Here is a 24,470-nt window from a genome sequence, read left to right on the forward strand (position 1 = left end):
GTTTAATCATAGCTGCGAATCGCGAGATTGCCGCACGAGTATACCGTTCTCGAACGATCGAACAATGCTCGTGAATATTTGTCCACGTGACCTTTGAAAGCCCGGAGCTTTCGTTCGTGGACAATTTTTAATCGCCACCTTGAACGCCGATGATTATTTAGATAGTACGACCAGTTCGTTTCAAACGTTACGCCGTGTTTCGGTTCAGCCAGTCTTGAATCGTGACGTGATTGGCTTCCACCCATCGTATGTTGGCTTCGGATTGCTCTATCGATTGCTGCACCGATCTTGTCGCGCTTCCGAACTTTCCTATGTGCTCGTTCGTGAACTCCAGCAGCTGAATCAGAAGAAAAACGGGTTTCGTAATTATATTTTTAACTAATTTCATTGAATTTTCCTGATTTTAATATTTCATAAACGTGTGTTTCAGAATACCAATTCGTCACAAGTCGGATCTATAATTACAGTAGCTCAGAAGGATCTTGAGGACTTAGGTTTGTGAGAACTATTTCATACTCTACGATGTTACGTACTCTGACAAGTATCTATATTTATTGAATTTTATGTTTGAAATTAAATAAGGAATCTTCATTTTTAAGTAGTTAATTTAATTGAATTTTGTTGATTCTAATAATTCATTTACGTGTGTTTCAGAATATCAGTTCGTCACAAGTCGGATCTATAATTACAGTAGCTCAGAAGGATTTTGAGAAATTAGGTTTGTGATGTATTTCATACTCTACGACGTTATGTACTTTGACAAGTATTTATACTTCTTGAATTTTTGGTTTCAAATTAAATAAGAAATCTTGATCAGTTTCTTTTAATCATTCTTTTTCTCATAAGCAAAGAAGATTTCAGTTATGGAGTTATATCAATAACTGAAAGTACTATCACTTGGGACTCAGGCCTTTGAATACCTAGCAAAGTCTGAGACACAAGAGTAGTAATCATCCTGACAGAAACAAGTTGTGAACAATATGTAAATTTAATTCAAGAATTCAATCGTGAATTGAACATCATGATTTCAATATTTCAACAGGCATGTGGAGATCTAAGACTGATACTTCATCATGTGATACACGAAGAAAGAATTTTGGAAAATACTCACGTCCTTGAGATCGTATTTGGTGTTGATGCCTTTCGTGGCTGACTTCACTATGTTGTTGATAGTCAGCAATGACGTCCCGAAGCTAAAGCAAAGAATTAGAATTTTATCGCGATTTCTATTCGTTGGTAAGTTATCGTATTAAACACTTTATAATATTGTAGATATCATAATAACACTCCCCATAAAATTCTACATTCTTATTTCACAGAATTCACTCGACAATGTCTCTCTTACTACTGAGGCCTAATTTTCTTCTTAAAGAAATGTATCTTGGTTTCACTAATGTTTTTACAAATATGTTAGCTATTTATTCTTCGCTTTTGACATTTTTAACTATAACAATAACAATATTCGATGCTATATAACAGAGAAGCAGCGAAAAACTTACTATTCCCGAAGTCGTGCCCATTTATTTCTGAGGAAGTTAAACGCCAAAGGTTGTCCAACAGGGTTGCTGGCAATGGAGTTCAGAACTCGACTGGCATCTTGCTTCCTAATTCCCGAATTGTCCGTGATCGTCCAATCCAAGTAACGACTCAACAGCCACGTTTCTCTGGTACAACCAAGAGCGTGCAGAAGCAAATCCTTTTCAGAGCCGACATTAGTCTCCAAGTACATTTGCCAAGCAAAGTCCCATTCGATTTGTCCACCAAATCGTATCGCCGTGCAGTAGACGACCATCTTCAGATTTGGCGAGATTCTGAAAATGTTTCGATATAATCACTATTTATAATCCAAAATTTTGAATCGTATTTACATTATCTGATCTACGATACCGATATTAGATATTAGCAATTTTTAGATTCGTTCTAAAAATAGTAATTTCTAAAATAATAATATTTAAAGTATTTAATCCATTTCATAAACCATGGGTACTAATAAATAATTATTGTTATTTTTTACTTTCTTGTAACTCGTGTAAGTATCTTTTTCTATACTTTTCATGCAAAATTAAATTTAGAAATAAGACTTAGTTACTTAATAATTAAATACTGGAGTGCAATTTTAAAACTGGTTCTAAAAATTTCCTATTCGATCAATTTCATAAACCATGGACACTAATAAATAATTATTAATTAGTTATTTTCTTATAACTCGTGTAAGTAACTTTTACGATCTTTTTCTGTGCTTTTTTAATTAAAATTACAAATAAGACTTACTTACTTAATAATTAAATACTGGAGTGCAATTTGAAAACTCGTTCTAAAAATTTTCTATTCGATCAATTTCATAAACCATGGGCACTAACAAATAATTATTAATTTGTTATTTTCTTATAACTCGTGTAAGTAACTTTTACGATCTTTTTTTGTGCTTTTTGTGCAAAATTAAAATTAGGAATAATTTAGCGTTCTTTTGATCTAGGTCAATTATTGTTTACTGTACGAAGTTAATACAAGTCTAAATATTTTTGATCGTGACTTTTGTTTTTGTTATTTTTTGAACGCGTTGTTCGAGAGGGAACTTACGGATTATTTTTATTCTGATTGGGCGTGTTTCGCCAATTGTGGAACTGCTTAATCGCATTTTGCACGCAATCCTCGTGGCCGAAGTTACATGCCCATGTTAGTACATCGATGCGCGTGAAGACAGTCAACTGGGATCTCCGGGGTTATCTTTGAAGCCAACTTGCTTGTACACATTCTCGAGCAGCTTCAACACGTACACCTAAAACAATATTTAATTTAACACGAAGAATCGTGGTTTTCTTTTCAGCAGTAACAAGAGATTTCTGCTATCAGAATGTTTCTAGCCACCTGACAATCTAGGATAACTCTTTCATTGTTGGAATTTAAACAAATAAAACAAATTATTTCTTTGCCCGAAGAAAAAGACGAAAAGATGCAATGTAATAAAGTATAATTTTTTTCTCAGTCAAGATAGAGGAAATATTTTTCTTCCAATGCTATAAGATTCTAATATTTCTTATTTCTAGTTCAATTGACAATCTGAGCTAACTCTTTCATTGTTGAAATAGTTGGAAAAGAAACAACGTAATAAAGTGATAACTTTTTTGACTTTCAGTCAAAATAGAGGAAATATTTTTCTTCTAACGCTATAAGATTCTAATATTTCTTATTTTTAGTTCAGTCGACAATCTGGACTAACTTCTTCATTGTTGGAATTTAAACAAATAAAACAAATTATTTTTTTTACTCGAAGAATAAGATGAGAAGAAGCAACGTAATAAAGTAATAAATTTTTTGACTTTCAGTCAAGGTAGAGGAAATATTTTCCTCCAACGCTATAAAATTCTAGTATTTCTTATTTCTAATAAATTCCTTATTTATTTACAATATTCAGATTCTTGACTTGATTATAGAATATTTCAATCGGATAGAGAATATTAAAATGCTATTCTCAAAAAGTGATATAACAATTGAAGCGAGTTTGTACTTACTCGAAACTTGTCGTAACTGGGCATCTTGATCAACATGCTATCCAAATAGTGCATCGCGGTGAAAGCAGACTTCCAAGGTAAGTACTCAGTCTCGTGAGCCAAATACGAAGTTACATCCAACGCGGTGGCGTAATCCAGCCTTCCAGCCCTGGCCAAATTAAGCGCATCGTCTATTAACTGTGCTCGATTGATCGTCGAGATGTTTCTGAAAGAATCCTTGTTCAGTTGCTTGATTATCAGTTGCCAGTTCTGTCTGTCGTAGTTCACTCTGTAGTAACCTAGAAGAAAGATAATCGGAAATTCATCTTATATATGATAAAATATATAATAAATTATATTACATTATGATAAAAAGTATATAATATATTAAATTATGTTAAATATAAAATAATATGATAAATTATATATGATAAATTCAATTTATCGCGTAACTTTGTTCTCGTGCATTTATGAAAATTTTTTGCAGTATTATAAGGCAATGGATAATAATCCAAAACGAATCGCTATATTAATCCCTTGTCATACTTTGACGAATCTAACTCGTGATAAAAATTTTGGGCCAAACCTGAATATCACGAGTCTGACTCGTGCCTAATCAGTTAGGTGCGAATCATGGATTATTAGATTTATTTCTCCTCGCGTTTGACGAAAATTTTAGTTGCTTTAAATAAATACAATTTAAATAAAATTTTAGTTACTTTAGATAAATAAAATTTTAGTTACTTTAAATAAATAAGATATAAATAAAATTTTGGTTACTTCGGGCTCTCTTCCCGACCAATCAAGTGCATCCTTTAGATTTTTCCGAGTTAAGTAGTATAGCAAGGAGTTAATTGGTACGAAACTACAGATTTATCGTGCTTTCTTTGAAATACAGATCCTACCAGTCTCTTGTATATTGAAGATCACCCACTCCGAAGCATTCCAGTTCAAATTCGACAAGGTGACCGATTTTTCCGCTTTCATCCATTGAGAAGGCTGAGTTGTGTTGAAATCCAGTTGACTTTCGGTTGTATACGTGATCGGTATCCACCACAGTGGTTCGACGCTGGACGTCGTTGTCATGGTACCATTTCGAAGCATGAAACGTTCCTAAAAGTAAACGAAAAAACCCTAAGATTTCAAAAGGATTTCAAGTTTATGGAACACTATAAGAACCCGAAGACGAATAAGTATTTTTGTTTTCTCCTTTCTTCTTTTATTACAGTTTTATCGAATAGAGGGGTAATTAATTTAATATACCGTAGAACTTTAAGACATGGTTATTATATTAGGTCGTTCGGAAAGTAATTTCGTCTTTTTCTCAACAGAGGACCTAATTGTATTTTAAAATATATATTATATTTATTATATTATATATTATTCTATTTATTATATTATATATCATTATATTCATTATATTGTATATTATTATATTTATAATATTATATATCATTATATTCATTATATTGTATATTATTATATTTATAATATTATATATTATTATATTTATTATATTATATATTATATATATATAATATATATAAAAAAAAGAAAAAACGAAGTAACTTTCCGAACGACCCAATACAAGGATTCATCGCAATTGTTTCAGACCCAACGAACCTGCGTCAGCGTTGCTACACCGGCGTTGTAATCTCGAATGACCGTGACCACTGGGAAACCTGTCTGGAGTGTCCAGGTATCCATAATTTGCTTGATCGTCACCGAAGGATCGAGAACTTTGTCCTGGTGAGCTTGTTTCGTCAGTGCATCCCATAAATCATTTTGCTCCGCACTTTGGTACGCTCTGTTACAAAGGTACGAATCATGATTTTCATTTTCACGGTTTCGAAGCTTTATCTGACTTTATCTTTTGCAGGTACGTTTCATGTTTATCTAGTTAATCGATGATGTATCGTTAATTAGATGGAATATAATTTTGGAGACGAATGGGTGCATTGAATTAGGTTCGTCAGAAAGACCTAACAGGGTACACTAACACCAGGTTTACGGGGGTTTCTTGTATACCTATTTCTACGGACACCCATCAGATTTAGGGTAAAGAAAAGCACGTATTTTCTTTAAAAAACAAGCGATGGGTTTAAGTTGAAAACAGTCGCAGTATTAACAGACTTAATATAAGTTAATTAAATCTGTTAATATCGTATAATTGAAGCAACCCATCCGTCAAATTCACGGGACCCGTAAATCTAGTGCTAAGGATACACTAAGTGTCTGGGTTAGCTTGGGACCATTTCTTTCCCCCCAGAATGGGCCCCATCGTGGTATTTTTTCTGGTATTTCCCTAGCGTAGCGAATATAGCCTTCGTGAGGGTTTTAACCGGTAAAAAATTTCACATAACCTTGTCACCTTCCCCATAAAGTTACATCTTTGGAAAATCTATTCCAATATAGTCTCTGTGAGAATTTTGAGAAAAAATCCCATATAAACCCTGTCATCTTCACCATAAAGTTACAATATTTTTGGAAAATCTATTCTGATATAGTGTCTGTGAGAATTTTGAGAAAAAATTCCGTATAAACTCTGTCACCTTCCCCATAAAGTTACATCTTTGGATGATTTATTCCGATATAGTCTCTGTGAGAATTTTGGCCGGAAAAAATCCCATATAAACCTTATCCCCTTCCCCATAAATTCAGGATATCTTCGGATGGTTTATTCCTCGTAAAAAAAAAAAAGAAGAAGAGAGAAAGAAGAAAGATGCACGAAGATCTAATTATAACGTGAAACAAAAGAAGATAAAAGTTGCTAGATAATTAGAGAATAAAAAGGTGTAATCTTACACTCACCTTCCGTTCAAATAATTCGTTAGACCTCGCTTGAACACTTCGGTAGTAAGATAATGATCCATCATCCTTATTATCGAAGCACCTGTTCAAAAATCGATAAGGTTACATTATTTTATTACATGAAGTTGCAAATAACAAACGTGTCTTAATAATTATGTAAATTTGTTTGCTATTCTAACCTTTTTCGTAAGAGATTCTGTCGAAAATTTCACTGATCTCATCAGGATGTTCGACTTCGATGGATATCTGGTGAGAAGATTCTAACGCATCTAGGCCAAAGACATTCTGCAGGTCGTGTACCACGAATTGTTCCAAAACTTTCCACGTTGGCTCCACCTACGAGATTAAACTGACTTTATGTAGGAGGAAATTTAACGATACACTCCTGTTTTTAAGGGTGATTATCGTGGAAAATTCCATCATGTACACGTAAGGGCCAAAAACGCAAAGTCCAGGTCAATCTGCCAGGAATCACACCAGTGCGATGCGTCAGGTACTTAACATGACCAAATTTTGATTATCGAAAAGCGTGTGTCTGGTAGAAAAACAGATATAAGAAGAAGAACAGTGGAAGGGGGGTTAGAGTTGTCTTAAAGTTGAGCTAGAGTTGAACTAGAGTTAGTGTTGAGTCATAATAGTGTCGAGTCAGTGTTGATTAGAATTGGTATAGTGTTGGTATACAGTCAATGTAGAGTTAAACTAGAATTAGTGTTATTAAGTCCAGATAGAGTCGAGTCACTGTTGATTAGAGTCAATTTTGAGTTGAATTAGAGTTAGTTAGTGTTAAGTCCAGATAGAGTCGAGTCACTGTTGATCAGAGTTAGTATAGTGTTGGTATAGAGTCAATCTAGAGTTGAACTAGAGTTAGTGTTATTAAGTCCAGATAGAGTCGAGTCACTGTTGGTTAGAGTCAATTTTGAGTTGAACTAGAGTTAGTGTTAAGTCCAGATAGAGTCGAGTCACTGTTGATCAGGGTTGGTATAGTGTTGGTATAGAGTTAATCTAGAGTTGAACTAGAGTTAGTGTTAAGTCCAGATAGAGTCGAATCACTGTTGATTAGAGTTGGTATAGTGTTGGTATAGAGTCAATCTAGAGTTGAACTAGAGTTAGTGTTAAGTCCAAATAGAGTCAAGTCTGTGTTGATTAGAGTTGGTATAGTATTGGTATAGAGTCAATCTAGAGTTGAACTAGAGTTAGTGTTAAGTCCAGATAGAGTCGAGTAAGAATTAGTCATCGTCTTTAGCATTCCTAGTATTGAACTACTTTTGGAGTCATAATTTATAGCGAAGTGTAATTCGAATCCTCATCGTCTCCCACCCAATTGTACCATTAATTTATTTTATTAATAAAACCACTATCCAAATCTATCCCTACAATACATATTTCCCTTTTATTCGACATGTTCGTGTATCGGTGAGTTTATATCTAGATTTACCAACTTACTGCGTTCATACCGATGTATTCTACATAACTGGCGAAGCCTTCGTTCAACCAAAGATCCGACCACCAGCTCGGAGTTACCAAGTTACCGAACCACTGATGGGCAAGTTCGTGAGATATCACAGTGGCTACTCGTTGTTGGTTGCTGCTGGTCGAGACTCCTTCTTGGTACAACATAGCAGTTTCTCTAAAAGATTACGCACATTTCCCGCTAAATAGTAACCCAATTCGTTAAACCATTTGCATCATTAACCCTTTGACTGCCATGTTGGTCATATATGACCGGCAACGGTTTCTCCCGTGACGCCACTGTGGTTATCGGTGACCGGAGCCTTTCAACTTTTTACAATTGTAAAAAACTAAATGAAAATCGAGAGTCAGCGTGTTTGAATATGGCCGATGTATAGAAGATACATTGAAATAAAATGTGCCCTATCGAACGATTAAAATTTAGTATTAGAACACTAAAGAATAACAAAACGTTAGAATAAATCTTGCATCTAACGGTGCACTTTGTTAAAGCACTCGAAACATAAATGCGGCGCACCGATACAATCCGGACAATAAGTGGTCACCGTCTCGGTCTTATTTTTAGCAATTTTTCATCCAAATAGTTTGGAATTTTTTTCGTAACATTCCCTGCAAAATTTTCGTTCCAGGTACGCTCGCCCTTCTTTTTTTTGCAATTCGTACCGTAATCTTCGTCGAACCGTTACTAAGGCGCCACGGTGGTCACCCGTGACCACCAGTAAGAGAAACGCACCCCTTAAAAAAATTATAGCCTTCTAACATCGATTCGTTATTATTTTACCATTATATGCTTTGAATAGTAAAAATAATTCCGTCGCGTCCTGGGCGAAACATATGATTTCGGCGTGGCAATCAAAGTGTTAATTTCATTGAGAGTCCTGGAAGACTCCCTTCAGAGCGATGATGCAAATGGGTTGATACTGATACACAAATTACACGAATTTTCGAAACTTCGTTCTGTTTCACCTGCAGGTAATTAATCCCCAATTCTCCATAGCCCCAGCTGAAAAATCAGGCAGGGCGATACTGTCCATTTTCGGAAGAGGAAACTTAATCTTGAAATAGTCCTCGTAGTATGCGAGTATCTTCGGGCCTATCTCCAATGTGTACTGTGCTTGATCGATAGCCTCGCTTCGTGCCCAGACTCTGAAGTTTCCGGATTCAGATTTCCGCATTTCGAAATCCGAAACAATGAACGCGACCAAGTAAGTGGACATTGGCACCGAGCGTTCATAGTGGTCCCACACGTATGACGGTAAACCGGGTCTAGATGAAGGTGAAAAAAGATATTCGATATAATTTCCATAGTATCGAACGAATTATAGGATATACACGAATATCGTAAATTGTATGATTACGAGGAAATAAATTATACAGAAAAGTATTGGGCCGTTCGGAAAGTAATTTCGTCTTTTTTCTTTTCTTTCTCTTTCTATTTTTTTTTTTTTTTATGCGGCTGAAGTGTGAAGTTGGCTGTGAAAGAACACAATTAAGTTTCCTGTTGGGGAAAAACGAAATGACTTTCCGAATGACGTAATAGGTTATATAAAATATAGATTCTATAAAGAAATATGTATTATACAAAGCTAAATTATGCAGAAAAGGATCGTGTGAGAAAAAATTACATAAGAAAATAAATCACCGTGAGGCAGATTATTTAGATAATTAAATAAATACTCAGCGAGATGAAAATGGATAACAAAGAAAGGAATGATTAATACAGTTTCAAGAGATTCAAATAGAAGATAGAGGAAAACGATTACAAATACAAGATTGCTAAAGGAATTAAACGCTACAAATTGAGAAGAGGATTGTAGATTGTATAAAATGTAGAAAGATCGTGCAAGAATAGTGTACATAAGGAACTAAATTACCCTGATGTATATTATTTAAATAAATAAATAAATAAATGCTCAGCCAGATGAAAATTGAGTAAATAAAAATAAGACTAATGACAAGGAAGGAAATGATTAATACAGTTACAATAGATTTAAATAAGAGATAGAAGAAAACTATCACTTTGAAATTCTCGAACAGTTAATTCAAAAATATCAGGTTGGTAAAAGAATTAAACAAATTAAAAAAAAGGATATTTCTAGTATACGATGCCATATTCTATGAATCATTGAAAAGTAATTTCCAGCATACCACTTTCTTTGAAGTTACACTGGCCTAATTAAAAATTTAATGAGTCGAACACTTTATCCAAATGTGACAGAATTTGTGTCGAGAAAATTCCTACAAAATTTTGGAAAATCCCAGGAATCGAAGAAAATAATTTTTAAGATCTTTGCATAGATTCACCAAACCAATTTTGACACTTTATATAACTTCAAAGGAGGTAGCACGCTGAAAGAGGATTACAGGAAATTGAAGTCACTTTCCAGGAATTCCAACCCTGCAAATCTCTCGGCGTTTGACAATCTCTTACTACCAAGTTTGCGATTTTGTATTAAAACAATATATCTTTAAAAAAGGTGGTACGTTGTTTACATTCGTTTCTGTAATTCGATGATTTCGAATTTGATTAATTTTCACTGATTCCATTGAGACGAATTTTAAATCACTCTGTTGTCTCTTCGTTTCTTTGTCTCGCAGGAATTTTCTGTGTTATGTCATCGGCTCTGACGGACAAGAAAGAGTTCACACAGAGGAATTAACTTGGACGACACGTCTCGCGCAAACAAATTGATTACATAGTTAGCGGCCACGGTCTTTACTGGTTCTAGAAATTACCTCTGTGTTCAATTCGCGCAAATAATAGGAGTGTTACATCCGTCTCATGTTAAATTGCCAGCTGTGCACGCTACTCGTGTTCTCTGTCACGAGGAACTTGTAGAAGCAATGCTTAAAAAAATTTTGCGTAAACTATTAGGTCGTCCCATAAATTCGTTCCGGTTTTTACATTTACCATTTAAAATTATACGTCGAATAAACCTTTGGATATTAAGAAAAAATTTAGTCGCCCTTTTGTTCTACGACTTCTTCCTAATTCGTTTGACAAAGACGTTAATCATCTATATAATTTATGAATTGTGACGAGGAATATAAATATCACAGCGAACGAACTTATGGGACGACCTAGTATAAGAATTATCGCGTAATTTTCTGCATTCTAAAAAACTAATATTTAGAGCGGGTTCTAATTGGTGATCGTTAGTTGTAAATACGTCTCGTGTACCTTATCATTCGAGGATTGTACAGGTACTCGGAAAATTTTGTTCAAACTCGTTTGAAAGAGATCATCGTATTCCACAGCCTCAACCTACCTATCTTCTAGTATATGACTCATTATGTACACATATATATGCATAACCTTACTGGAGTTAAACAATTGGTCGATAAATCAGGACAGTAAAGTAGGAAAGAAGTCATGAATTATTCTGGTACATGCTAGAATTAAATATGAAACTGTGAAGAAAATGTGTATATATCTCAAGTGTCTACGACTCATTCATTTAAAAATTAATAATATTAATTCTACAATGATAATATTATGTAAAATATCGCACAAAAATATTCGATAAAATATTACTAATTAGACAATTTTGAGAACACATTGTGAGGTGTATTTATGAAAGTAAAGGAAAAAGATTGTAAATAAGACTTAAAATAGAATAAGAGACCCTACTTAAATTTATCACAACATAAATTAATATTATATTAATATTTATAGTCAGAGTGCCAAAAATTATCTATATTTTTAAATATATTTATTTAAAGTAAAGAAAATAAGATTTTAAATAAAATAGGAGACACTTTTTAAATTTATCACGACATAAATTAATATTATATTAATATTTATAGTCAGAGTGCCAAAAATTGTCGATATTTTTAATTATATTTATTTAAAGTAAAGGAAAAAAGATTCTAAATAGGATTATAAATAAAGTAGGAGACACTCCTTAAATTTATCACAAAATAAATTAATATTATATTAATATTTATAGTTAGAGTGCCAAAAATTGTCGATATTATTAAATATGTTTATTTAAAGTAAAGGAAAAAAGATTCTATATAAGATTTAAAATAGAATAGAATAGATTCCTTAAATTTATCACAAGATAAATTAATATTATATTAATATTTATAGTCAGAGTGCCAAAAATTGTCGATATTATTAAATATGTTTATTTAAAGTATTTCAAAACAAGATATTGAAAATTATGAAAGTAATTGAACAAGTGGATTATCCATTCGTATCGAACAAAGTAATTCTATTAACTCCAAAGTGACAACTCGTGTACATCGATATGTATAACTACAGCAAAATGATATAATTGACAGTAAGTGTTTCGAAGCATGTAAATATGTGCACTACAGTTTCGAAGCACTTCAAATATTTGCATAGAATGGAAATCTTAAAAACTCTGTAAGCAATAAGAACAATGCAGTTAGTATAGTGGATGCAGGCAATTAGACTAAACTATATGAATGTTCCAAGAGAAAGAGTCGTAGAGGAAACTTTTGCACTCTTTAACGAACTCTGTAAACTGCAATTGCGTTTTCCGTTTAAATAGAACCGTGTAACTTTTTTTCCCGTAAACTGATTCACCGACTCATTCAGCGAACAAAAGATGTCAAGGCAAGGTATTAGAAAGGAAAGCTATTAAAAATTTGATAAATAATGCATGGAGATATAGCGACTGTAAGTTTAAAAATGAAAAAAATATATTATCTGTTATATTTTTTCCATTATATACTCTACCTTCTATTTTAAAGTATTTCTCTCAATTTGTATATATTAATTTATTAGTTAGATGAAAATAAATATTATAAAGAATGGAAGAAACAATAACAAAAAATTAAGCAATAATAGTAAAATATTAATATCTCCTTTATCAATTTAAAAAAAACTTCGTTTTCTTTGTTTTGTATTAATATTTTTTCACTATTGCTCAATCTTTTATTGATTATTATTTCTTTCATTCTTCGCAGTATTTATTTAATTAATTATTGCAAGGAATAACGATACATAAAATGGAGAGAAATTGCATTGAAAGTGCAATAACAGTAGAAAAGGAATAACAATAAAATAATACTATAAAGAATTACTATAGTCCTAGGCTAATAAATAACTAGAAAGCTTCTTAATAGCTTCTAAAAATAATTTCTGTTTATGACAGTTTTATTTCCAAACGATCGTAAAATGATAAGATAATAAAGCAGATTAACAAAGATAATCTGCGAAGGCTCATTGAGTATTTACCAGGTGTCGGAAAGGGTTAAAGAAGTAAAAGGTGAATTGAGTGGTGACAGATCGAGAAAGCTCGTTAACTGCGTGAAATTTATCCCCGTGTCGAAAGTGCAATCGATTCTTTGCAATTGCACGTTTGACCCGACCGCGGTGATACCCAATAAACTCAGCGAGTAGTCGAGGACAATTGCGAAATCATTTCCTCTGCAGGCGTACAAGTAGTTTAGTCACTTACACTGGCATGGGTTCCCCCATTCTAGGCATGTTCGAGATCGACGTCATGTTCTTAGGTCGTGCGATGCTGATCTTGAACCTGGCTTTAAGCGCTGGCTCGTCGAAGCACGGAAAAGCTCGGCGTGCATCCGTTGGCTCGAATTGCGACGTCGCGATCCATCTGTAACACGAGACGCAGAAATCATTGAAAGTAAAATAGTAAACAGTTGCATTTTGCTTACTTCGTTTTTCATATAAATATTCTTGATTATTGAATCCTACAGAATTTTATTTTATTTAATCATTTCTATTTTTATTATATTCTCGATTCCTAGATCTTGGAGTTTTTTTTTTTAATTTTCTAATAATAAATAGGAAAAACTAAATTTGTTAAATTACTTTTATTTTGAAAATTTGTTAAATTATTTTCATTTTGAAAATTTGTTTCATTCTTGTAGCCTCGTTTTATTTGTCTATGTTTAATTTTTATATAATATTATTGAGTATTGAATCCTTCAGAATTTTATTTTATTCAATTATTCCTATTCTTATTATATTCTCGATTCCTAGATCTTCGAGTTCTTTTTTAAATTTTTTAATAATAAATATGAGAAATTAAATTTGCTAAGTTATTTCTGTTTTGAAAATTTGTTTATTCGCCTATTTCATTAAATTTACTTAATTTTGTAACAATGAATTTGAGAATTCAAGATTTTCTAAATTATTCCTGTTCTTTAAGTAACGTGATTCGACTATTTTTTAAATTTGGGTTTAATTTGAAAAATTTTGTTCTGTGATTGTTAGAAGCTGCAAAGTTCTTGCATAATAATACAACATGTATTTCAGTCGTAGTTATTAGGCCAAAATTCAGGGCCACGTTAAATATTATTATTTACACCTCATTACTGTAAGCAAACTAATTATACGATACGGAGGACTTTAAAAGTGTGTATAAACATACGAAAACGATAATATTTATCTGATTACCTGATATATTTAACTACACTTTCACGTTGATAATCTATTATCATCATTTCTAAAACGTTAAAATTCGTTTAATATCAAATCAAACAATCAATTTCCGTCTTTCCTCCTCGAAATTCATTAGCACCAACCCTCCTTTAGGGTTAAGTTTACGAAGTGTGTAAATTAGTACTTTAACATGGAAGACAACTAGTCGCTTAGAAGCTAACGCTGATTGCCAGTTTCATTGCTCGATCCAAAGAGATTACTAAACAAACTAACCAAAGTTACTGTTACCGCCGCCTCAGTACAAATAATACGACATTACTATCATCTAAAATTCCTGTCAACTAACCCCTTCAACTTTAACCCTTTGCAATTGACAATTTTTTCGCTACAAAAGCGTAGAAATTTACAGATTCTCTGAAATAAAACCGAAGTTATTTTTTCGAGTGGTAAATAAAGAATCGTATAATAATTAACACGTAGAATTATTTGCTCTCGATATTTCGCGCATTGTTATATTATCTTAAACTTCATATATTAATTAACCCTTTGCACTGGAAAGGTGATCATCAGCCACCATTTGATAAAATTTGGAAACCAATATTAACTGATATACTAAATTTAAGATAATGTAATAGTGTATGATGCATTGGAATTGAATAATTCCATGCGTTAACCCTTTGACTGCCATGGTGGTCATATATGACCGGCAATGGTTTCTCCCGTGACGCCATGGTGGTCATGGGTGATCGGAGCCTTTCAACTTTTTACAATTGTAAAAAAACTAAATGAAAATCGAGAGTTAGTGTATTTGAATATGGCCGATGTATAGAAGATACATTGAAATAAAACGTGCTCTATTGAACGATTAAAATTTTTTATTAGAACAATAAAGAATAACAAAATGTTAGAATAAATCTTGCATCTAACGGTGCACTTTGTTAAAGCACTTGAAACATAAATGCGGCGCACCGATACAATCTGGACAATAAGTGGTCACCTTCTTGGTCTTATTTTTAGCAATTTTTCACCCAAATAGTTTGGAATTTTTTCGTAATATTCCCTGCAAAATTTTCGTTCCAGGTACGCTCGCCCTTCTTTTTTTTTGCAATTCGTGCCGTAATCTTCGTCGAACCGTTACTAAGGCGCCACGGTGGTCACTCGTGACCACCAGTAAGAGAAACGCTCCATTTGATAAAAATATTGCCTTCTAACATCGATTCGTTATTATTTCGCCATTATATGCTTTGAATAATAAAAATAATTCCGTGGCGTCCTGGGCGAAACATATGATTTCGGCGTGGCAGTCAAAGTATTAATCATTATACAATTTTCTATTTGCTTTTCTAAAAAATATCATCGGTTTTTGTGGTAGAAAATCTTTAAATTCCTATTCTTCTGTTGCGAAAAAAGGGCTAATACGGATCCTTAAAATTTGATGGCGACTGTCAGTCGCCTCTCGAGTGCAAAGGGTTAATATTCACATTAATAATCGAAAGAATTAGTTGTCTCATTCGCTTCACGTATAACCTTCAACCTTCTATTCACGACATTCGTTAGAACCACTCTGGTTCTTACCTTGGCTGTCTGAAGCATATAAATTAGATGTCGAATTCACTGCTTATTACGTATACCACGCTACTTATTAGTCACCTCTATTCTTGTCTATCTGCCGCTTTACTAATGTCGATATGACATTAATATCTATGAAGATATGCAGAATACTATGTATGAAGAATACTAGCCTTTCGAGAAATGAATTCTTAGAAATGTGTACTGGAAATTTTGTGTAAATTTTTAATGTTCCCTTTTAACACTGAAAATAAAGAGTGGGCGAATATCAGCGAAAGTTATGTTTAAATTAAGAACAATTGAAGCGAGTAAGACAGAAAAGGTAAGTAAAGTAAAGAAGATAAGTAAGGTAAGTAAGATAAAAGGTAGATAAAACGCTGCGAATTTCGTTCTGGATAGAATTCTTAGAAAGTCACATCGTTTCTTAGAATTGACCGACTAACGACCTCCTGTCATGTCACGTTATCCCGATGAAAAGTCCCAAAATCGGTCAAAAATTTCTTACAGAGGCTGCGAAAGTATTGCGCGAGAATTCATAGAAATGACGTAATTTCTTGGAATTCTCTCGTCAATAGATCTCCTGCCATGTTATGTTATCCTCATACAAAGTCGCAAAATCGGTCAAAAATTATACTGCAGGCTGTAGAAGTATTCTACGCTAAGCGGGAGAAGATTTGTCCATCCTCGTCGTAAAATTATTGTCCACGAAGTCGGAAAATTTTGTCCACATCCGCGGAAAAATTATGTCCACGAAGATGGGAAAGGTTTGTCCACCATCGTGGCAAAATTATTGTCCACGAAGCCGGGAAAGGTTTGTCCACGACCACGGAAAAAATATTGTCCACAAAGCTGAGGAAGTTTTATCCACGACCAGGGAATAATTATTGTCCATGAAGGCCGGAAAATTGTTTACGAAACTTCGAAACTTTGGTCCACACTTATGGCAAATGAATTGTCCATGAAACCTCGAAAGTTTTGTCCACACTTACGGCAAATGAATTGTCCACGAAACATTGAATATTTTGTCCACATCCGTGGCAAACGAATTGTCCATGAAGCCTCAAATGTTTTGTCCACGAAACCTCGGAAGATTTGTCCACAATTATGTTAAATGAATTGTCCACGAAACCTCGAAAGTTTTGTCCACAATTATGTTAAATAAATTGTCAACGAAATCTCGAAAGTTTTGTCCACAATTATGTTAAATAAATTGTCAACAAAACCGCGAAAGTTTTGTCCACACTTATGGCAAATGAATTGTCCATGAAATCTCCAAAGTTTTGTTCACAATTATGTTAAATAAATTGTCAACGAAATCTCGAAAGTTTTGTCCACACTTACGGAAAATGAATTGTCCACGAAACCTCGAAAGTTTGTCCACACCCGCGGCAAATGAATTGACCACGAAACATTGAATATTTTGTCCACACCCGCGGCAAACGAATTGTCCACGAAACCTCGAAAGTTTTGTCCACAACCGCGGCAAAAGTATTGATCACGGAATAGCTCCTGTCACGTTATTTATGCCTGATACAAAATCGCAAAACTGGCCAAAGATTTTTCTCCGTTTCGTCATAACAATCGCGCTATTTAATGAAAACTCATATTTTTCAGAAACTATAGATGACAAAACAATTTTGATCACGCATCCTTCTTCAGAAAAGTATACTCTACAAGAATCGCCCAATAAATATTACCAATTACAGGAAAAGTAATAATTTATTGCACATTTATTGCAATTATCGCAAAGAAAAGTTTGAGAAAGCAATTAATTAATAGCAATAGAAGAAGAAGTAAAAAGTGTACGAATTAATTTGGTATATGTTCAGACGTTATTAAATACATCCAAGGATATTCACTTAAAAATTTCTCAAGAGTTAATTTACACGCGAGGCCGAGGACTAAAAGTGTCTGAAACAATGGAAAAAGGCTTAAACGACCGAAAGTCTTGACCTCTACTTTAGCTCTTTTGGAGCCCAACATCTTCCGCTCAATAGCAATTAACGTGTCATAACCTCATCCTTGAAACCGCAGGCCGTACATGTACAAGCACGGCTATAATGGTTTCTGTATTAACAGAATGTGTTTTCCGTAATTAAGATCGATTTATACCCTGTCACACTATACACCTAACTGCCGATGAAGACACACCGATCGTTTTCTTTTCTTTCAACGATTCGAAGACCAATCACAACGTAATGACTTTGCATGATCACGCAACATCGCTCTTGGAAAATATTTATGCTTTTTATCGAAAAAAAAAAAGAACAGAATTCCATTGTGTATGACAATCTTCGATATTAAATACAGAAAAATTACTAATTATAAGATGTTAATAAATATTTAAGATCTATTTAAGATCACGAATTGATTTACTTTGTATATTACGAATTATAATTTGTTTCTGACAATAACAGGCAAAAATAAATAACAAGACACACAGTGTATTTTATAAAACTTAATATAACTGATTGAATTCAATTCAATACCATTGGATAATAAAATATAAAATACTAAAAACTTTGAAATGAAATTTTAACGTGACGTACCAAAAGTTTAAACGAGGAATTTAAATATAAAAAATTAAAAGGCTAAATAATGTTTTTCTCCTACTATTTTCTATCGTTCAAACTTTTTAATAACTTAAAAGTTACGAACTTAATAACTTAAAAATTAATATTAGCTTAAAATCTTTTTAAAACTGTATAATCCCTTAAGCTAAAGTTTCACAGTTCCGGAACGAAATAAGTGGCCAATATATCTTTACTCGCACTTAAGATATTCCAAAATTATTACCCCAACCTCGTAATTACGTTTAAATTACTCGTAAGTTAATCAAAGTTGTGAGTGTATGAAAGCAATGGTAATTAACGACTAATCGCGAAGTATAGTGAGAAAGTCTGTGGACAGGATCGTAACACCAGTTTCAGAAATAAGCCACGTCGCAACGTGCCGCTCCAAATGGATCAGTCAACTGGCAACTACAGATATTGCTTGATAAAGCAGTTTAAATTTACTGCGTGCGAATAGCTGTCACCTACAGAATAGAATGAAATTGCTGGGGCGTTTACCTCGTCTGATTGCCAACGGTGTACGAGCTCCTGTAGAAGCCTTGCAAGTAGTCGTTCAGATGGCCAACAAACTTTAGATGCACCACGTATTGCTTTCCCTTCTTCAACGTGTCCGAGGTTCTAATCACGTAAAACTGCCGTTCGGTGTCGTTCCTCTGCTCCACGATTTTGACCACCTTCTCCGTCACCACGCCGCTGTGCTCCTTGATGTTGGTAAAAGTCTCGTCGATCTCCATGTCCACCGCGTGCAACGTCACGTTCCTCGTATCCTCCGTCACGTTCACCAGGATTTTCACCTGAAAATACACAAAAGTTAACCGATTAACGCTATTATTTACGGATTAATTGATTTTCACATGCGAAAAGCCATAAGTTAATCGATTAAAGTTATAATTAATGGATTAATCGATTTTTACCTGTGAATAGGTAAAAGTTAATTGATTAACGCTATAATTAACGGATTAATCGATTTTCATCTTAAAATATACAATAGTTAACCGGTTGGCGCTATGATTAACGGATTAAGCGATTTTTAACTGCGAAAATATACAAAAGTTAATCGATTAACGCTTTATCATAAATGGATTAATCGATTTTCGTCTGAAAATATACAATAGTTAACCGGTTAATGCTATAATTAACGGATTAATCGATTTTCACCTTGAGCAAGCAAAAGTTAATCGATTAACGCACTGATTAACGGATTAATCGATTTTCACCTGGGAACGTGCATAAGTTAACCGGTTAACGCTATGATTAATGGATTAATCGATTTTCTCGTGCGAACTGGTAAAAGTTAATCGATTAACGCTATGATTAACGGATTAATCGATTTTCATCTGAAAATATACAACAGTTAACCGGTTAACGCTATAATTAACGGATTAACCGATTTTCACCTGCGAACTGGCAAAAGTTAATCGATTTAGTTCAAATTTTGTAAATATTGGTAGATTTGGTTCTCCTGTTTATGAAAATATATCATTACATTTACATATTATTTACATAAAAAAGATAAAAAATGACTTTCCCTTGCAAAATTAATTTCCATTGTCTGCCTGTTATTTCCCATAGCTGATCAAAATGAACGCATTATACGGGAGATAAAATTTCTGTCTAAGCAATGGCAACAACAACCATAAATTACTATAAAAACTTTACTGTATTTACATAAAAAAGATTAAAAATGACTTTCCCCTGCAAAATGAATTTCCATTGTCTGCCTGTTATTTCCCATAGCTGATCAAAATGAACGCATTATACGGGAGATAAAATGGCGTTTGAAACTTTCTAGTTACCACACTGGCTACTTTCACCCCCCAGGAGGAACTTGCGATCGTTGTCCTGATTTTCCATACTTTTTCTACGGGTGCATCAAGCCGAGGATTAAACTGCAAGATATCCTCGAAAACCGCGAATTAATTATTCACCTCTTGTTCCACATCTTTTGAATTAAGGTACTTCCAAAGCGCAACGATCCTCGTTTCGTCTGTTAACCGAACGAGAAATCCTATCCCTTTGTCCAACGGTTTCCCGATTGTTTCCGATGTCTCGGGATACGGAAAACTCGAACAACAGAAGCCTCCTCGAGATGTCGTCCGTTATAAATGAAAGCGAGACTCATCGGACTCGATTCGCGTACTTGCATCTTGATTCGTTAACGAACACTCCTACCATGGAGTATAAAAATAAAATAAATGCATGCGAAATAGTGGACTCAATTAAAACATAAAAACGAAACAACAGAGACACGTTTGAGATACGTTACGCTCTTCAAACTGGACGACTTTAGAAAAGAGACGTATTATAATCAGAAAATGGGATAAAAGCGAAGAAAGCTCGAAGGCATTACAAAGACTATGAATATTCCTTGCTCTAAATGGAAAGCACTGAATTCGAAACGAAGACTCGAATCCGCCATCTCTTTCGTCCAATGACACATTGATTTACAATTTAGTTCTCTCTCTCTCTCTCTTTCTCTCTCTTAAAACTCGAATTACGGACTTCTAGTGTATATCTAAACAAAATGTAGTACAATAATAATATAATATATATTTCGATACGATTAAAATATATTCAGTTGTTTGAAAAGTAATTTTGTTGCTTCTAGTATATATCTAACAAAATGTAGTACAATAATAATGTAATATATATTTCGATACGATCAAAATATATTCAGTTGTTTGGAAAGTAATTTTGTTGTTTTCTTGATTTTTTTATGCGGCTTAAGTGTGATGTTTATTGTGAAAGAAATAGAATTTGATTCTCCGTTGGGAAAAACGAAATTACTTTCCGAACGTCCTAATATAATATAATAATAATTAACCTTTTGCGGACGAGAGTTAATTGATATATTAAATTTAAAATTACACACCGATGCGTGGAAGGTCGAGATAAAATAATTTCGTGTCTTAATTTTCATAGGATTTCTTATTTACCGTTTTAAATTATCGGTAACTTTATAGTAGAATTATTATATTTCTATAACGAAAAAATCCACCGAGTTCAAAGTGTTAAAGTGTTAAAAGTCTTGTCATTATTATATATTATTATTGTAATACATTGTGATTTATGACAAACACAAGTATTATTATTAATTGGATACTTATTTCAACAAAGATTCGGTTTAATTGATTGAAATCAATCATTTTGATTAGTATAGTAGTTCAAACGATAAAAGACAATCGATCAGATCTACTTATTGAAACAGCATTCCTTTCTACAAATGAACCAACTTTGCTATAACGCTCAAAGAACCATTCCGCTTCGCTTGAAGTAGTAATCGATCAAACCTTTCCACGAGAATAGTGTCTCTCTAGAATATACTGAGAAGTAAAAAGAATCAACTTGCCAACACAGACCAGAACAATCAAAGTGGATCACGGTGTATAGCGTTCATTTTAAACACTTGGATTTGATATAAATATACGCTTCATTTATTAAATTATTTTACTATTTTATTATTTTTATATTCACGCTATTAATTATCTGATATTTTTTAATTTTAGTGCACAGTGCACTATATCTAATGCTTAATTATTTTACTGCTTTATTATATTTATATTTACGCTAGTAATTATCTAATATTTTTTAATTTTAGTGCATAGTGCACTATATCTAATGCTTTATTATTTTACTACTTTATTATATTTATATTCACGTTAATAATTATTTAATATTTGAATTTTAGCGCATGGATATTTAATACCTAATTAATTTACTATTTTATTATTTTTATATTCGCGCTAGTAATTATCTAATATTTGAATTTTAGTGCATAGTGCACTATATCTAATACTTCATTATTTTACTATTTTCTTATTTTTATATTCACGCTAATAATTATCTACTAGATTTAATATTTGAATTTTAACGTATAGTGCACTATATCTAATACTTAATTATTTTGAAATTCACGCTATTAATTATCTAATATTTGATTTTAAATTATAATGCGCTATAACTGATACTTAATTATTTTTATATTTACGTTAGTAATTATCTGATATTTGAATTTTAACGTATAATACACGGCACAACGATAACACTATAATTTTCAATATTTATTGAGCAATTTGAAAACGATATATCTCGAGGAAAGAAATAATTCAAACTTGATTTCACAAGGAAAGATTAACACGATTCAAATCAGTTATCAAAGACATCGAAATAGAATTTCCACTGATATTAAAAATCAGAATCTCAAGGCAGAAGTCGATAGACAAGCCGAAGCTGTTATTTATTATACTCGTGCGAATAATTATCTATTATGTTTAATATTTGAATTTTAACGTATATTGCACGGCACAACGATAACACTATAATTTTCAATATTTTTCGAGCAACTAGCAAACGACATATCTCGAAAAAAGAAATACATCAGATTATAATTCAAATTTGCTTTCACAAGGAAAGATTAACACGATTCAAATCAGTTATCAAGGACATCGAAATAGAATTTCCACTGATATTAAAAATCAGAATCTCAAGGCAGAAGTCGATAGACAACTCGAAGCTGTTACGACATCCGCAGAAACAGTCTGCCAGTTTTTGTGGGATAGCTTGGTAGAAAGTTCTGGATCAAGGGTACAGCCGTTGCCTAGAAAAGGAAGAAAAGAAAATGGTTGGGTACCTCGCCATTGAAAGTGAAGTTTCCGACTTGTATGAACGGGACGAGCCGCAGATCGTAGGAGTCCGGGATTACGGATCTCGGCAATCGGACATCCAACTTTTTCTTGCCGAATGTGTCCGTGGAGGGTATCCCACGGCCTTCGAACGCGGTGTTGCTGAAATCGTTGCACGGTTTCGGCAGCTTTTCGTCGGAACACGGGGCCAGATGATGCACCAGGAGTCCTGTGACCACCAAGGATATGAGGAAGGCAGCGACCAGAAGGAAAGCGCCGCAAGGAGAGACTGTGCAGGCTCTTTTACGTCCGAACGTTGTTGTGTGCGTGTCCATCATCGCCAAAACCTCGCGGGACTGGGTCATATCATGTGTAAACCTGAAATAAGAAGAGAACCAGAACGTTAGTCTTCATAGCTGCCTCGAGGGGACTGAGAATATATTTTCTAAAGCAATTTAGCGAGAATTCGCCGAGACAAACGTTGAATTATTCGGTTCTTCAGGAAGTATCGAAAATTTTGTTTTTTTTTCTATGCGGCTTAAGTGTGAAGATGGCTGTGAATGAATATAATTAGGTCCTGTATTAGGAAATTACTTTCCGGATGACTTAATATATTAGAATTTTGAGATAGAGCAATATTTACTTGACGATAATTAATTGGTATTGATATTTGATATTTGGGAAATATCGTATAAGGATTGAAAGTATTGGAGAAAATTGTTTAGCTCGAATTCGGGGAGAAATTTAGTGGATTATGTTAGAATCTTTAGAATCTTGTGCTTGGTCAATGTTTACTGGACGATAATTAATTAGTAAGGTATTTGATATTTAGGAAATACCTTATAAGGATTGAAAGTATTGGAAAGAAACAATTTAGCTCGAATTCTGGGAGAAATTTGGTGGTGTGTGTTACAATTTTCGGTTATATTTATATTTAATGGACGGTAATTAATTAGAAAGGTATTTGATATTTAGGAAATACCTTATAAGGATTGAAAGTATCGGAGAGAAACAATTTAGCTCACTTTCGACCATAATTTTGGTGGATTGTGTTAGAATGTTGGGTCTGATCAATATTTACTGGACGATAATTAATTAGTATAGATTGAAAGTATTGAAAAGATAATTGAACATATTGACGAAAATTGGTTGTTCTAAATGGTTTTAATTTTAACTTTGCATTAACGTATTCACGGCTATAACGCAGTTAAATCAGGAGCTAGTCAGTGAAAGTTATGAGAACTCGTTCGCAACTTCGATATTTGTTATCGACTATCGATTTGCAATTCTAATGTAGCTGATAATCTGTACCGACATAAAAATTCTAAATGTTGTGTAACGTTCAGCATAAAGAATACGCAAAAAAATATACTAAATTGAAAGCAGGTATGTATTTCCTTAAAATAATATTTTCTTCTTCCTTGAAGGTAGTAAATGAAATTTACATCTAATTTATTATTTATAATTTATTATATATATTTATGTTTTTTATTATATCTGTACAAAGAATAATGGCAAATTATTTTAAAATTGACTAACAGAAACGTTTAAT

The 24,470-nt window shown here is 33.2% G+C and overlaps 1 protein-coding gene across 1 annotated transcript; it reads right to left on the bottom strand.

Annotated features, from left to right (window-relative positions):
* Positions 1-187: 187 nt before the first annotated feature.
* On the bottom strand, positions 188-23,289 carry LOC143220444 (aminopeptidase N-like). The gene is given in 15 exon segments (XM_076446097.1): positions 188-337; positions 1,112-1,193; positions 1,500-1,811; positions 2,581-2,710; positions 2,713-2,779; positions 3,513-3,790; positions 4,397-4,604; positions 5,115-5,298; positions 6,303-6,384; positions 6,482-6,638; positions 7,746-7,929; positions 8,739-9,038; positions 13,205-13,363; positions 18,795-19,090; positions 22,927-23,289. Coding segments are annotated over 15 exon segments (2,946 nt in total). The 5' UTR covers positions 23,284-23,289.
* Positions 23,290-24,470: the final 1,181 nt, after the last annotated feature.

This window comes from Lasioglossum baleicum, unplaced genomic scaffold (genome assembly GCF_051020765.1).
Source record: "Lasioglossum baleicum unplaced genomic scaffold, iyLasBale1 scaffold0967, whole genome shotgun sequence".
Taxonomy (NCBI): Eukaryota; Metazoa; Arthropoda; class Insecta; order Hymenoptera; family Halictidae; genus Lasioglossum; species Lasioglossum baleicum.